General features: G+C 46.8%; 1 protein-coding gene across 1 annotated transcript in view; it reads left to right on the top strand.

Annotated features, from left to right (window-relative positions):
• The window catches only part of DYSF (dysferlin), a 203,049-nt gene that overhangs the window by 46,451 nt on the left and 141,506 nt on the right, over nucleotides 1-15,092 (top strand). The window contains exons 13-16 of the mRNA XM_025045188.1: nucleotides 2,156-2,282; nucleotides 4,479-4,582; nucleotides 12,989-13,057; nucleotides 13,188-13,231. Of these exons, the coding sequence (XP_024900956.1) occupies nucleotides 2,156-2,282; nucleotides 4,479-4,582; nucleotides 12,989-13,057; nucleotides 13,188-13,231 (344 nt within the window). The remainder of the gene's footprint in view (nucleotides 1-2,155; nucleotides 2,283-4,478; nucleotides 4,583-12,988; nucleotides 13,058-13,187; nucleotides 13,232-15,092) is intronic.

Raw genomic sequence — 15,092 nt, 5'->3', positions numbered from 1 at the left:
GAAGTTACAGATCCCTGACCCCTCTTGGTTTTCCTGTCCATCGGTTTCCTCCTGTCACTCTCTCCTCCTGTTCCAGCCTGGACCCCATGATCCTAATTCTCACTATGTTCTTACTAGCCCCTGAGTCTCCCATGTACCTCGTGTCCCAACCCCCCACACACTGTCCACACCGTTACTTGGTCACTTTGGTGGCAGAAATCACCGGGAGGTGCTGGTTGACGTGAGTGCTGCCAACATCCTCTTTTCCTTGGGTGCCGTTTAATTTTTATCCCATTCCTCTGCAGTAGCTGTTTCTCAACTTGCCTCTCTCTCCTGAGCTCCAAGCTCAGCCTCCCTTAGAGAGCCAGACGGCACAGCGGTGATCGGCATGGGCTCCTGAATCTCCCTCAGTCCTCAGCTCATGGCCCGTCTTCATTTGTCTTCCACCTTTTCCACACTCCTCATCTCCTTCGCCATGTGCGGTCTTCTGTCATCTGTCATCTTTTTCAACATTCTCTTCCCGGTCTCTTTTCTTGCCCTTCTCCTCTGGCTCCTGCCCTTTCATCTGTGCCAGGCTCAAGGTTTCCCTGTCTTAAGACACACTCGCCTTCGCTCATTTCTCCCCACTCCTCCTCTCCAAGCTGCTTTCGCCTTCCTTCCTGCCATCAGCTTCTGGGAAGGGTCCCTTTCGCTGCACGTTTACCAGCTGCTCATTCTTTCTGCTTTTCAGTATTATATCCACCAACTCTCCTCCCTGAAAGGGTGACTCACTTAACGGTCACCCTTTGCCAGCTCCCAGGAGTACTTCTCTGTCATTCATCTGCTCCGTTGCTCCACAGTGTTTGATTCCAGAGCCTGGATCTTATTTGAAACTCTCTCCTACCTTAGCGTTAGTGATTCTCTCTGCCTCTGCCCCTGCCCGTTTTAAAGGGATCCTTCAAATGCAATGGTTCAGTAAAATTCCTCTGCCTGCCTCTTTGCTGTATCCTTGACCCTTACTATTGAGGAGCCCATCTCTGTCCACCTGAGACTCCTGAAGTGCTTATTTCCAGCCTGGACCATCTGAGTTCCAGACACAGGTTCGATTGCCTTGTAATAAAGCCACATTAACATGTCCCTTAGGCGCCTCTAACTTAATATATGAAAACCCAATATTATCTGCTGCCCCCTTCACATCTGCTTCCCATCCTGTGTTAGGTGACCTCTTAGGAAATGGCACCGTCTTCCACTTCGTTTCCCAAGCCAGAGGCCCGAGTTTCATTCTTCATCCCTCAGTCCAACATCTGTCGGTCCACATGCACACAAATGGCCAGTACTGTTGGCATGGCAGCCTCAGTGCATGCTTCTCCTCTTTCTCATCCCAAGACCAGAGTCCAAGGTCAGGCTCCCATCATCTCTTATCTGGGCCCCTGTGAATTAAGATACAGGTTCAGCTGCTGTAACGGAGATACCCCAAATAGTTGTTAAGGTAGACGGAAGTTTATTTCTCTCCCTCATAAATGCCTGGGTAGGCAGTCCAGAATAGGCACAGTGCTCCCCCAATGATGAGAGACCTGGGCTCTTGGTCTGTGCTCTATCATCTTCATCGTGCAGCTTTCATCATGGTTCAAGATGTTCGCTCCAGTTGCCATCATCAGGTCTGTAATCCAGTCAGTGGAATGGGAGAAAAAGACCTTGCTTAAAGGTCTGCTTCCCCTGCAGGATGGTGAACTCCGTGGGGCCAGGGCCTCTGTCCATCATGTTCACTGCTGCATCCCTGGCCCTTCGGCACCATGCTGACACTTAATAGTCACTCGGTAAATACGCATTGAGTGCATGAACAGACGTCACTGAAGACAGAGCAGTCAGCTTAGACATGTTGCTTTTGCACTATTTTCAAACGGGTGGAGTGGGAAGGTGATTAAGGTTCTTGAATGCCCACCGTGTGCCACATGTATTTTCATCAGTATTAAAGTCGATCCTCCCAATAGCCTGTGAGGTCGGTACCTTCGTCTCCGCTCCCCAGGTGAGGAAGCAGAGTCTCAGGGTGAGGAACCAGCCTGAGATCGCATGCTAGTAAGCAGCAGGGCGAGACCTGCTTTTCTTCGAAATGCACCATTTCAGTGCTGTTGGTTGTGGAAGGGAAAACGTTGTGTTTGAGAGCACTTAAAGGAATCATCTTTGGTTTGCATTTTAGCTGGAGAGGAAAGACCCCTCTGAAGACAAGGAGGACATAGAAGGCAACCTGCTCAGGCCGACTGGCGTGGCCCTTCGAGGAGCACATTTCTGCCTGAGGGTCTTCAGGGCCGAGGACTTGCCACAGAGTGAGTCTGGGACTCTGGGTAGGAGGGGGCACCCTGGGCTGGGCCAGGTCAGCTCCCTGGGGGGAAGGAGATGGAGGGGCTGCCCTCTGCTCCCTCCCTGCCTCCCCTTGGCCTGACTTCCTCACCCCCTGGGTCTGTTGCATCAGTGCCCAGCCCAACTCTCCCTCCACTCAGCCCTCTGGGGAAGCCTCAACCCCTCTCTAGGTTTAAAAACTCCTCCTAAGAGTTTTTGCTGTTCTTAACAGAAAAGCGATCAGAATGAATGAGAAGTAATGTAAATGCTGGTGGAGTTACAGAAGTGCAAGAAATCGAGACTAATAACTATCCCTGGGCTCCATTTCAGCATCCTCCTAGGCCTAGTCTGGTTGTTCAGCCTCTATGAACCCATTTTCTTGGTTCTCAATGGGGAGTCAGCACCATCCGGACCCTCTGTTTTGTGCTCAGGGTTGGATCTCATTGAATTTCTTTCCCTTCTCGAGGAAGCCCAACCTGCAAGTTGATAGACCGTGGGCTGAAGAAGCGGTTCTGAAATGTTGGTAGAGCTCGGTGTCTCCACAGATGAAGAACAGTGTTCAGTTTGCCTTGTACTGTCCTGGTTTTAGTACTGAAAGTCCCACATCCTGGGAAACCACTCAGTCCCCTGCAAACTGGGATAGTGGGTCACCCCAGCTGTGGCCATGTCCTCATCCTCCCAGGAAGGCTAGTGTGGCCACTGCCTGGTTTATCACAGTGGTTATTTCTGTATGGGCCTCATCCAGTGTGCTCAGTAGATGCTGGGGGAATTCGAGCAGTTCCTCAAATAATGTTTTGTCCAATGTCTTTCGTTGTAACATCGATGAGATGCCATACAAACTTAACTCTTGTTTGTATCAATCAGCCTATGGTAAAACTGGTTTTTTTATATGTCGGTTCACTTTAAGTCGCAGAACTTATTGATGACGTTAAGTGGGGACTTACAGTACACTGGATATTCTAGAGTTGTGGGTATCAACCCAGGCTGCACATTGGTAGTTTTTAAAGGCTCCCCAGGTGGTTTGGTTGTGCTGTGGCCTGTGAGCCACTGTTTTGGAGCTTGCATTGGCATGATCGAGCTGCTCCTTGTTCACAGCAATGGAGAACATTTGCTACATGGGTCCCTGTTTACAAGATTTGCATGAAGCAAATTATTTGAGGGTTTCTGCTTTGACTAATAACATCGATAAATGAAATGGGTTCCTTCTGTACAGCCATACTGGAACCAAAATCATGCATGATGAAAGGAGAAAGCTTTTAAATAAGTAATGGGCATTACATGGGCATTAAAACACATGCTTAAAAAAATATGTTGCATTTATTGGTTAAAACTATGCAGAGTGAGGCTGGTGAGCTTCGAAAGGGGGCCTGGGAAATAGAAATGTTTGCTTCGCTCAAGGTGAAGGCGCTCTATGTTTAATTCTCTGCAACATTGTTTAAATATAAATGAAACAAATAGGTGGGTCAATAGGACACAAATATTAATTGTTGTGTTTTGTTGTATTTATGTAGACATTAGTTAGTATATAATCTTGAACTGTCCCTTTCCTTTCTCTCTCATCCATATACATATGTACATTTATACATAACATATACATATGTATACATTAAAGCATACACACACATTTATCTATCTATACATATATATATAAATAATATGGCTGATTTAGTGAAATATTGGTTTGGAGTAATGTAGATTAAAATTCGTTTCTTTTTTTTTTTTTAAAAAAACAATTTTAGTATATGCGCTGCCGAAGCGAGCACAAAAATACCCAGAATTAACTTGTTGGTTAGCCTCAGGTAAATCACTGTGCTAATGAATATAAAGGAAAACGTCAAACAGACACCCAAATGGGATATTACAACAATTTCCAGTCCTTTTCTAGAGTGTTTACTGCCCATATTGATGTAGATTCCTGACGGATCACTTTGGTGGACCTGTTCCCAAAGCCTTGGAGAGCAGGGGGACAGTGGACGAGCTGTTGGGGGCTGGGTGGGGAGCTGGTGCGGTGCCCTCAAGAGCTGCCGTTCCGAGGCTGCCCTCCCTCCTGGGTGTCCCGGGGCTGCGCGGGTGCCGTGGTGTCTCCCGGGGGTCCCGAGGCCGCTTATAGACAGGCGGGCAGAACGGCGGGGCTTGGAGGTGGGCCAGCAGGCTGCCAGTGACCCATACATCCTTCTCTGTAGTGGACGATGCCGTGTTGGACAACGTGAAACAGATCTTCGGCTTTGACAGTAACAAGAAGAACCTGGTGGATCCCTTCATGGAGGTCAGCTTCGCAGGGAAAATGGTAAGGAGCAAAGATACAGGAAGATTCTCGTGGGAGGGCAGAGCATGGGGTGGAGTGACGTGCACACGTGCTGCCCTTGACACCCCCATCAGAGGTGAGTGTGCACAGATGGGGCTGATTGTGGGACGAGAGGCGAGACGCTTGCACATGCTCAGCTCTCTGGGCTGCAGTGCACACACACGTGGGCGGGTCTGCCTGGGGTGTCCAAGAAAGACACATAGGTGTGGATGGACACGGGGAGGACAAGTGGACAGTGGATAGATAGAGGACTATTTGCGAGAAAATTAAATAATTCAGTGGAAGCTAGATTCAAAGCCATAAAGACAGAGAAACTTTAAAAATATGTAATAAAAACATGATGATTATTTACAAAAATCTGTAGTAGGAGTTGGGCAGAGAAAGGCCACATTGGTGGGGGAACTAGGGGTCACCGATACCTTCCTCCCTTCCTTGCAGCCCACCTTCCTGCAGAGAGGCAGGGTTGTTGCTGCAGCCCCTGCTGATTTCTGCTTGGGCCCCCTCCTGCCTCCCACCATATAGGCTGGTGTCCCCCAGCGTTTGTCTGCACACTATACCAGCCGTCCTTGGCAGCCTTGGCCACTCCCAGCCTTCAGCTGTCATCTCTGCACAGAGGATTCCCACAGCTCTGTTTTACTCTGACCCTCCCTTCAATCTGAGACCTCCCATGCCTCTCTGCGCATCTCTATATGCTGCTCCTTGGGACCTTTGTAAGGGTAGTAGTCTTTTGCCCCACACTGCTCATTTCCAGGAGCCTCCATCCTAACCAGGTACCACCATCGAAGGCAAAAAATCGAGGCCTACTTTGATTTTTCCCTCTTTTAAAAATATCTCTACGTCAGACATGCCACCCCTAGCTCTTGACTTCAAACACGTCCCAAGGCCCTTCCCTTCTCTCTGTCCCCAGAGCCACTGTCATCTCTGCCTAGGACCACACAGCAACCTGGGGTCCCTTCCGTTGTTCGAACTCTCCCCATAGAAAGCCACCAGAATAATTAATCTAAAACACAGCCTTGTCTGTACAATGAAGTTTAAAACGTATAATCTGACTGCCTGGTTCTGCCCAAACTTTCTAGCCTCATCTACATGGTCAATATTAGCCCACAGAGTCTTTGTGCGAGTGAGAAAACAGTGCCCCTAGTGGGCAGGTGCAGCGATGCAGCACTGGAGCTGGGCTCAGCGTGGAGTTGGGCAGAGCCCTTGCGTGGGTACTATTAATTTAAAAATAAATAGAGCTTTTCAAATGAGAGGCAAACGAGCGTTTTTTGTTTTTTTTTGGCATCAACATGCTATTTGGGGACCACTGATTCAGGTAGAAATCCAAATAATGTCTGGTTAGGAGACAAAGGCAATGGATATTTCTGAGAAAGAGAAAGGGAACAATCACACAAAGAGAAAGTAGGCATTTCCATTGGTACAGTAACATAGCATAGTGATGTGAATTTTAAATAATGTTTCTATTCTCAGTCCAGTAGTCATCAGTCTAGTAGTCATAATGACTGCTTTCTTGTTATCTTTGCAGGTTTTGGGGGGCACAAATTTGCTTAGGCCCGGTCCAAAGGTTGTCTTGCCCCGTTTTAATGTTCCAAGGTTTGAGGTATAAGATGCGAAAGGTAGTTCTTCTGGCATGGCAGCTCTGGCTCCATTTTAAAGTAGCTCCATTTATATTATTGTTTACGGTACAAACCGTGAAGATCACATGGTTGCCGTGTGCCCTCTCTCATCTTCCCTGCCTCACACTTCCCTGCATGCACTCTGGTGCCCTTTCTGGCCTTTCCCCCCAAAGTGTTGCATCTTTCGGTGTCCAGCTTCTACACCCCCGACAAGCCTGATGGACTAGTTCAAGGCTCAAGGCGTTGTATGCATGGCTCTCTTAGGGCTCGTTTTCCATTCTGTCCCAGTATTTGTTAGCATCTGTTTCTCTGACTTGTGGGGAAATAAGAACCCACTCTTATTTACTCCATAAGCTCAGAGCAGAGACTGTGGCGGAAATGCCTGGAAATCTGGAAAAAGGACAGATCAGGTGGGCACAGACTCTGTTCCTGCTGGCTCCTGGACCCTCTGTGGAGGAGCCTCTGAGCTTTATGTAGACTTCAGGCAGTTGGCAGGGTGGGGTCAGCGCCCTCCATGGACCCACCAACCCTTTGGACAGTTTCGTCTGCTGTGGCACGGGGAGTGTGGGGGTTCAGTCAGATAACTTGGATGTTAATAGGAAAATTGGAACAGGGCAGAGGAGAGAGCTGAGGACTGAGCTGGGTGGATAGAGGGTAGGGACCCTGCAGCCGGCTCCCCCTTTGCTCTGGAGGCAGAGTCTCGGAGGGGTGAGACAGCGGGGCAGTACAGGACAGTTGGAGAGGAGTTAAAAAAAATTAACAGTAAACGCTAGAAGGTGAGGCTGCTGATGGAAGTGGTGTGGGTACCCATTTACACAGCATTTTGCAATTTTCCTTTCACTTAATCTCTTCTTAGATTCATTTTGGAAAGAAGCAGGGTCTGCCTCCCTATCTCACCACCAAAGGGACTCCTGAGGTTGGAGAAGGGACCTGGGTGGTCAGGGGGGCTCACTGCTGAAGCCCAGGTGTGATTTCAGGAACTGGGTCTTGAATACGCATCTTGAATATGCAAAGGCCTAAGACGGGCATATTTTCTCCCCCTTCTACCTTCAGACTGCCTTTCCCCTCTTTTATGTTTCTTTCCTTTCTTCTTTTATTATTGACGCACATATTTATTAAGGAATTTAGAAAAAATACAGAAAAAAGTAAAAATAAAGTTCCTTGTAAAGCACCATACAAAATTCATGTTTAGTGACTATTTTTCTAGTGTTTTTTGGTAAATAATAGACATATTTCGTAACTTTATTTTTAATATTTTAAAACATAAAGAAAAGTTAAAAGGATGGTACAGTGAACACCCACCCACTGGCATGGCCTTCACTTAGATTAAACAACAGTGTTCCTCACATCATATTACATGACAATAGAAAGCAATAATGCCAGCTTGCTTCTTCATCAGTGGTTAAGGTGGTGTTTCCAGATCTCTCCTTTGTCAAAGCACATGCTCTCCTTTGCAGTTTGCAAGTAATCTGTGGGTGATATCTTGGTGCTGTGTGGATATCCTGTTTCTAGCAACCTCTTACCTAATGATCTACACAGCTCGACCTCCTTGCCTGAACGAGTCAGTTACTTGGGATTGCAAAGTGGTGATTTTCTCATTATCATTCCTTCTCTTTATTACCTGGTATCTTTCTGTAAAGAACTGCTTTCTTTCTCCTCAGTATGGACCTCAATACTTTTTTATTAATTCAGTGTGCTAAAATCAGTCGTTATTGTGCTAGATGTGTGAACTGTCTTGAAGTTGGCCGTGGGAACCCCTCCCAGCTGGCTCTGCCATCCCCAGTCTAACACAGGGTCTCAAAGGAAGTGTTTGTGGGAGAGGTAACTCAGATTTTAAACTCATTCCGATTGGGCTGTAAAATGCTCACTTCCGTCCTACCCAGGTGCAGTGTTGGTCTCGGCTTGGGGTCAGGGTCTGATGCCCTCTTCCTGGCCTCAGGACGGATTGCAGTGGGATGAAAGAAGGTAGGAAGGTAGTGGGAAGACTCACTGGACCATCTTATAGAACACTTGATCTAAGGACTGAAACCAATTTTCCCAATTTGATAAATGGGAAAGCTGTGTCTTGAGATTGTTTTATTCTGCATTCCCAGGGATGGTAGGGTGCTTTGATGATGGTTAGAGCCAAGACTGACCTGCCTTCAAATTCTATGGCTTCCCTTGGAGCTAAGTCTCAGAGCTCGGGGCTCCTGGCTACTCCTGAGTCCTTGTCAGCACCTTGATGTCCCTAGGTTTTCTCTTGCTTTGAATATCCTAGGCTGGCCCTGGGGATCTTTCTAGGAAGGCGCAGATGTCTGGGGGAGGAGATGGGAGTGGGGAACCTGGCCAAGGGAGGGGACTATATAGAGCTGATTGGTGGCTGGGCTAGTGCAAGTAGCTACACCCTCTATTTTCCCTCTAGAAGGAAGGGGCTTATCGTGAAGGAGGCAGCTGAGACCTTCTCTCTTGAAAGCTTTAGCCTGGTGGTCCCCAGGCCTCTGTGTCCCCTTCTCCCTCCCCTAGCCACCTCATCATGGCCTCCTCCTCCCACTTGCTCTGCTATCCTTACTGCCTGTCTCATTCTGCCTGTCTCATTCTGCCTCTCTGTCTCGCTCTCCCAGTCTGCTTGTGCGTCACTTTTTCTCATCACATCCAAAATCCTAGAGTCCTAGAGTTTAGTCCCCTGTGTGCCCATTTACCCCAGCCTTGCCCTCTTTGCATTTCCTCTTATGGACACTTGGTGGCACTATTATCTAACATGTGAAACGTGATTTGGCCCAGCTACCAGAGGAATGTGAGAACCATCAAGAGATAGGTGGGGGTGGGAGAGGAGAGGGGAGCTGGGGAGACGTGTATGCACCCACACACATGTCTTCATGAGATATGAGAGAAGGGAAGTGGAAATATTGGAGGGCGGAGTGGGAGACTTTAAAACAACTTGTTTTTCCACTGAAGGCAAGAATAAAACCTATTAATTGCAAAAAAAAAAAAAATTTTTTTTTTTGAAAAGAATCAGAGGAACCCAAAGAAAATGAAACAAAATTAACTGTAAAAAATTAACCGTATTTCTGTACCCGACACCACCCTGGAAATAACTACTGTTAACGTTTGTATATATTTCCTGCGAATATGTTTTCTTCTCTGGAGTTCTCACCCGCTCTGTCCTTCCCATTCCTCTGCTGGAAAAAATTGGATTTAGGTTACAGTTGATTTTCATTATTTGCAGATTCTGTATTTATAGATTTGCCAACTTGGTAAAATTTATTTGTAACCTCAAACTCAGTACTCATGGTGCTTTCATGATCATTTGTGATCATATGTGCGGAGTGACAAAAAATTTGAGTTGGCTGACTTGCATGTTGCCAGCTCAGTTGGGACAACGTGACACTCTCCTTTCTGTGTCAGCTCTTATCCTGTCAATAAGTGTCCCTTTCTCGGTCTACTTAGTGTCATATTCTTTGCATTTTTGTTTTTGCTCTTAATTGGTGATTTCACTGTTTAAAAAAGCCCCAAAGTGTAGTGTTGAAATGCTTTCTAGCATTCCTAAGTGCTAGAAGGCTGTAACATACCTCGTGGAGAAAATCTGTTAGATAAGCTTCATTTAGGCATGAGTTACAGTGCTGTTGGCCATGAATTCAATGTTAATGAATCAACAGTGTATATTAAATAAGGTGTCTTTAAACAGGAACACGCGTAAACCGGGCTTATGTATTGGTTAGTTGGCAAAAATGTCATGACAGAGACTGGCAGGAATCTAACCCTGTATTTCCCCTAGGAGCAATGGCTCATTGTTCGCTAATTTAGTGTTCACGGTGATTTATAGAACATGTAACTACCACCAGTAATGACAATCAGCCCTACCTATGCAGTTTGGTAAACTGCTTTTATCATCTAATATTTCCTTAGGTTACTAAATAGCCTCTGAAATAAAATTTTTGATAACTGCATAATGTTCCATGAGAAGAGTATAACATAACATTTAACCTACCTTTGGATAATTTTCTGTTGTTGTCGCAGTTTTCCTTTTTTATGAACAACTCTGTGACAAATCAATCTTTGTCCACACTCGGATTGTTTTTCCAGAGTGAAGTTTCTAGAACTGGGTCAGAGAGCATGCTTATTTTTAAGTATTTGACGAAGGTGACCAAATAGCCCTCCAGAAAAGTCATACTAATTACACTCCATCAGGAAGTGGAGGAGGGTTTAAAAAAAAGGCTTGGAGAAGAGGAGGAGGAGGAGAAGCGTGGTGCTGCCTTGGCTGAGTGTCGGGGGAGTGCAGCAGGGTGTGGGAAGGCTGCTGGGGACTTCTAGGACCCGAGGCAGCGCTGGCCTGGTGTGCGGCCATGGGATCAGCTATTATTCAGGTTCCCAGACCCACATCCCAGTGACTCTCTCAGAGGGAGCCCCGGAGGCTAGCCAGGTGGAAGTGCTTCTCTTGCTGTGGAGGAGGCCTGTGACTCCCTAAATCACTCCTGGGAATGTGGGGACAGACTGTGCTTTCTTGTTCTAGAGGGCTGAGGCATGATTTGGCAGGGTCTCTCAGCTGTGTCTGGTTAAAGAGGCCTTCCTTTTCCTTTTAAAATTTTGTTCATTTAATTTTTGAATTATGTAATACATTATTATATATACCTATATACATCTATCTCACTACCTAACTTCCTATCTACCTACCTACCTACCTATCATTTATATATCACCTATCTTTATCATCTATCATCCTATCCCTATCACCTATCTCTACCATCTATTATGAAAACTCTCCCTCTTGCTCTGTACTCATCCAATAGTTCATCATTTCATTTCCTCCCTTGCAAATAAAACCACTGCAGTTACTTTCCTTTGCATCTTTCAGGTTTATTATTGCATATGCAAGCAAATCTGATGATAAATCCTTAGCTTTTACCCTTTTAACACAAATGGTTGCACATTACACTCACTGTTCTGCACTTTGCTTTTTAATCCTCCCCCCCAGTTTTATTGAGATATGATTGACATCCAGAACCATATAAATTGAAGTTATGCAGAATAATGACTTCACTTACACATATCGTGAAATGATTACCATATTAAGTTTAGTTAATATCCATCACCTCATATAAATAATACCCCCTGAAAAAAAGAAAAAAATATTTTTTCCTTGTGATGAAAAATCTTAGGATCTAATCTCTTAACAACCTTCAAATATACCATACGACAGTATTAATTATAGACAACGGGTTGTACATGACACCCCCCAGTACTTAATTTTTTAATTAGGATAACTTAGAGACCGTTTCATATTACACAGCAGTCCTCATTCTTTTTAGAGCTGCATAGCCCTCCATTGTGTGGATGGACAGTAATTTATTGAACTTGTCCTTTATCGGTAGACACATGGGCTATTCCAAATCCTTGCCAGTTTAAACCATGCTGCAGTGAATAACCTTATACGTATGCCATTCTGTGCATGTACAAGTATTTCTGTATAATAAATAAATGTCTGGAGGTACAACTGGTAGGTCAAAGGGTGTTTGCATTTGTAATTTTGATAGATAGTAGCCAGTTACCCTCTGGAGAGGTCGAGCATCCCCAAAGCCTTGCCAATAGAGGGGCTGCCAGACTTCAGAGATTTTTATAAATCTGATGGGTGAGAAATAGTAACTCATTAGTTTTATTTGTGCATCTTTCATTACAAGAGAAGTTGAGCATCCTTTTTTTTTTTTAAGAAGCCTTTTTATACTCGTTTCTGAAAACTGGGCCCCACTCTGCCCATTGTTCTGTCGGATTGATCACACAAGGGCCACATCTGGTACCCATCCCTGTCCCAGCCTTTGCCTGGGCTCTTCTCACAGGGCCAGCACTGGGTGGACCAAAGATAGAGACAAAGTCTTGGCTGTACCATCATCTCGTGGAGGAACTGAAACCACTGATCTAAGTCAGATGCTCGTTTAATGAGATAATGCATGTAAAATGTTTCACACAATACAGGGCCCGTAGTAAATGCTCTGAAAAAGGCTGCTTATTATTTTTATGCATAGGACATGAGAACCTACCAGGGTCTATATATCAGAAACTGAGTCATTGCTTGCTGTCCCTGTGTGAGTACAGGATGCCCGGGGCTGGCTAAGAGCCCTGGTGCTGCCCTGGGACTCTGCGGGCAGAGCAGAGCACACAAGCCTCTGGTTTGGATCTGGTTTTCACCTCTGCTAGGTTCCTTGTTTGTGAAAAGCCCAGTCTTAAGAGCAGGGCTATGCCGAGCCAGACTGTGGCTCATGAGGTTTGTATCTTCACTGAATTTTCTTCTCACTCTCTGATGCCGGTGCATGGCCTCGGCCCTAGCCCTTTAAGCTTCCTTCTCTCCTCCTCTTCCTCTACCTCTAAACTATTAGGGTTTACAATCTTCCAAAGGGGCAGGTGATCTGGACTGATGGGCAAAAGGGAGTGCCTCAGGTTGTGGGGCCTATGGGAAAGCCAGTCTGGACTCAGGGACCCCACATTTAGGGTCATGGCCATAATGGGAGGTGGGGAAGGGGGATTTCCAGACAGAGGTATGAGCTAAGGGTGAAGGGCTGTGGCATTCAGGCAATTTGTTCCCCAGTTCTGGGTCTGACACCTCTAGTTCTCGGTCTGACTGACCATGGAGCTTTTTGTCTCTGCAAAGATTCCTGTGTCTGAACCCACTGCACAGGGCCTGGGCCTTCCGCCCAGCCCAAAGGGTGGCCAGCGTGACAGAGAATGGCCGCTGGCTGGTGTGGTGGTCTCTGAAAGCATCCAGTGTTCCTGTGGAGCTCCACCCACCTGTCTCTGTGTCTTCTAGCTCTGCAGCAAGATCCTGGAGAAGACAGCCAACCCTCAGTGGAACCAGAGCATCACGTTGCCTGCCATGGTGAGCCTTGGCCCCTGGGGGCCCACCCCAGAAGGTCCCAGGCTCCCAGTCTCCCCAGCATCCCACTTGTATCCTAGACTTTGGTTCTTCAAAAGGACCCCACACCAACATGTCTCTTTTTCCTCTGTAGTTTCCCTCCATGTGTGAAAAAATGAGGATTCGTGTCATAGACTGGTGAGTTCTGAGCCTCAGTGTCTTTTAGAGGTGGCCATCCTCAGAGGTCACTGGGTCCTTAGTTTCCTTCCATTCAGTCTGCGTGCAGTGAGAGAGTATGTTTCGGGTGAGGCAGTCTCCTATGGGGGAGGCAAAGGAGGAGAGGATGAGGGCCGTTCTTGGGAAGCTATTCACAGCCCTGCTCAGAGACAGATGCGGAGACAGCTGGGTGGGCCTGGGAGGGCTCCAGAAGCCTGAGATCCCTGAGACTAGGAGGGGCCTGGAAGACTTCTAGGAGGAGGTGGGGTTTTAATAGGTTCAGGGTGAGGGCATTCCAGTGAGGAGAGGTTCATAAACAAAGGCAAAGAGGCTGGAAAGAGCAGAGCTTCTGCAGGGATAGGGTGTGACGCCCCCTGTGTTGGTAGGATGGAATGGAAGTGGGCAGAATTGCCTCAGCAAGGGACATACCACTGTGGGCTTGCAACAGGTGAGGGCAGTAGCTACGCAGACATCTTAGAAGAGTAATAGTATTTATCACTTGAGCACCTACTGTATACCAGGCCCTCTGTGCAGCAAGCCCTTCACATTCACAGTCTCACTTGATCTCAGCTTGACTCCTCTACAAATGATGAGGTAGGTTTGTAAAGATTGAGTGACCTGCCCGAGGTGACAGCTGGGAAGCAGCTGAGGCCAGGTTCGAACCCAAGCCGGCTGCTCCCAATGCCTGCATTCTTAACCACTAGACTATGCTGCCTTCTGCTATGTTGAGGTGGTCCCCCTCATGCCTCAGAGGCTTTTAGGGGTCCACATGAGGATCCCCAGGACCTTCCATACACCAAGCTTTCCAAAAAGAGAGAGTTGTCCTTTCTCTGCCCCCAAAAAGTCTTGGCTCTGCGGTTCCCAGTGTGTTGTCCTTTGGTCTCAGGCCCATGGCACCCCCAGCCAGGAGGATAATGAGAGACTGGAGAAAACCCCCAGGCCACAGAGCCATTAAAGTGCCCGCCAGTTCCCCAGGCCTAAAGAAAACAGCTTGTGAGAATTAGAGGAGAGGAAGGGAGCAGCCAGGAGGGCCGGGAGGGAGAGGCCTCTCGGGCCCTGACCGCCGGTATGTTCCGTGGGGAAGCGGTTTGGGGGAGAGGTGTGCTTTATGTTCACAGAATGATCTCTTCATCTTAGCTCGCGATACGTGTGTGCGTTGTGCATGTCTGTGCGTGTGGATGCATGTGTGCGTGTGTGCACACGGGTGCGGTTGTCCCATGTGTTGTGGACGGGTCTTGCCCAAGTCTGTGTGAGCTGTGTCAAAGGCATCAGCATACTGTACAATCCAAACACATTACAGAATCTGGTGGTTGCATCTCTGGTTTGGGTTGAAGTGGCATTTTTATTGTGAGTCTATTTTCAGACTTGCTGTATTTTCCAAAAGCAACCCCAAGCCCCAAAACCCAGCTCTTGGCCAGAAAGCATTCTGGTGCTGCAAGTTCCTATCCAGAACAGTGCTTTCTTCCCAGAAAACTCAGATAAACTTGTGTTATTACCTGAATCCTGGAAATATGATCTAGTCCATATGGCCTTTTCTCTGTAACTTAATCTTCCATTCAAGTCTTTAAGAATTTCTCTGTCATTAAGAAACAAAACCCTCAAAACTACTCTTGGCCAGAAAGCATTCTGGTGCTGCAAGTTCCTATCCAGAACAGTGCTTTCTTCCCAGAAAACTCAGATAAACTTGTGTTATTACCTGAATCCTGGAAATATGATCTAGTCCATATGGCCTTTTCTCTGTAACTTAATCTTCCATTCAAGTCTTTAAGAATTTCTCTGTCATTAAGAAACAAAACCCTCAAAACTACCCCTCCCCACCTCCATAAAACAAAATCTCTTCCTG

This window comes from Pteropus alecto, unplaced genomic scaffold (assembly GCF_000325575.1).
Source record: "Pteropus alecto unplaced genomic scaffold, ASM32557v1 scaffold131, whole genome shotgun sequence".
Classification (NCBI taxonomy): Eukaryota; Metazoa; Chordata; class Mammalia; order Chiroptera; family Pteropodidae; genus Pteropus; species Pteropus alecto.
The sequence above is the reverse complement of the archived record's forward strand: the minus strand, read 5'-3'. Positions and strand labels throughout refer to the sequence as shown.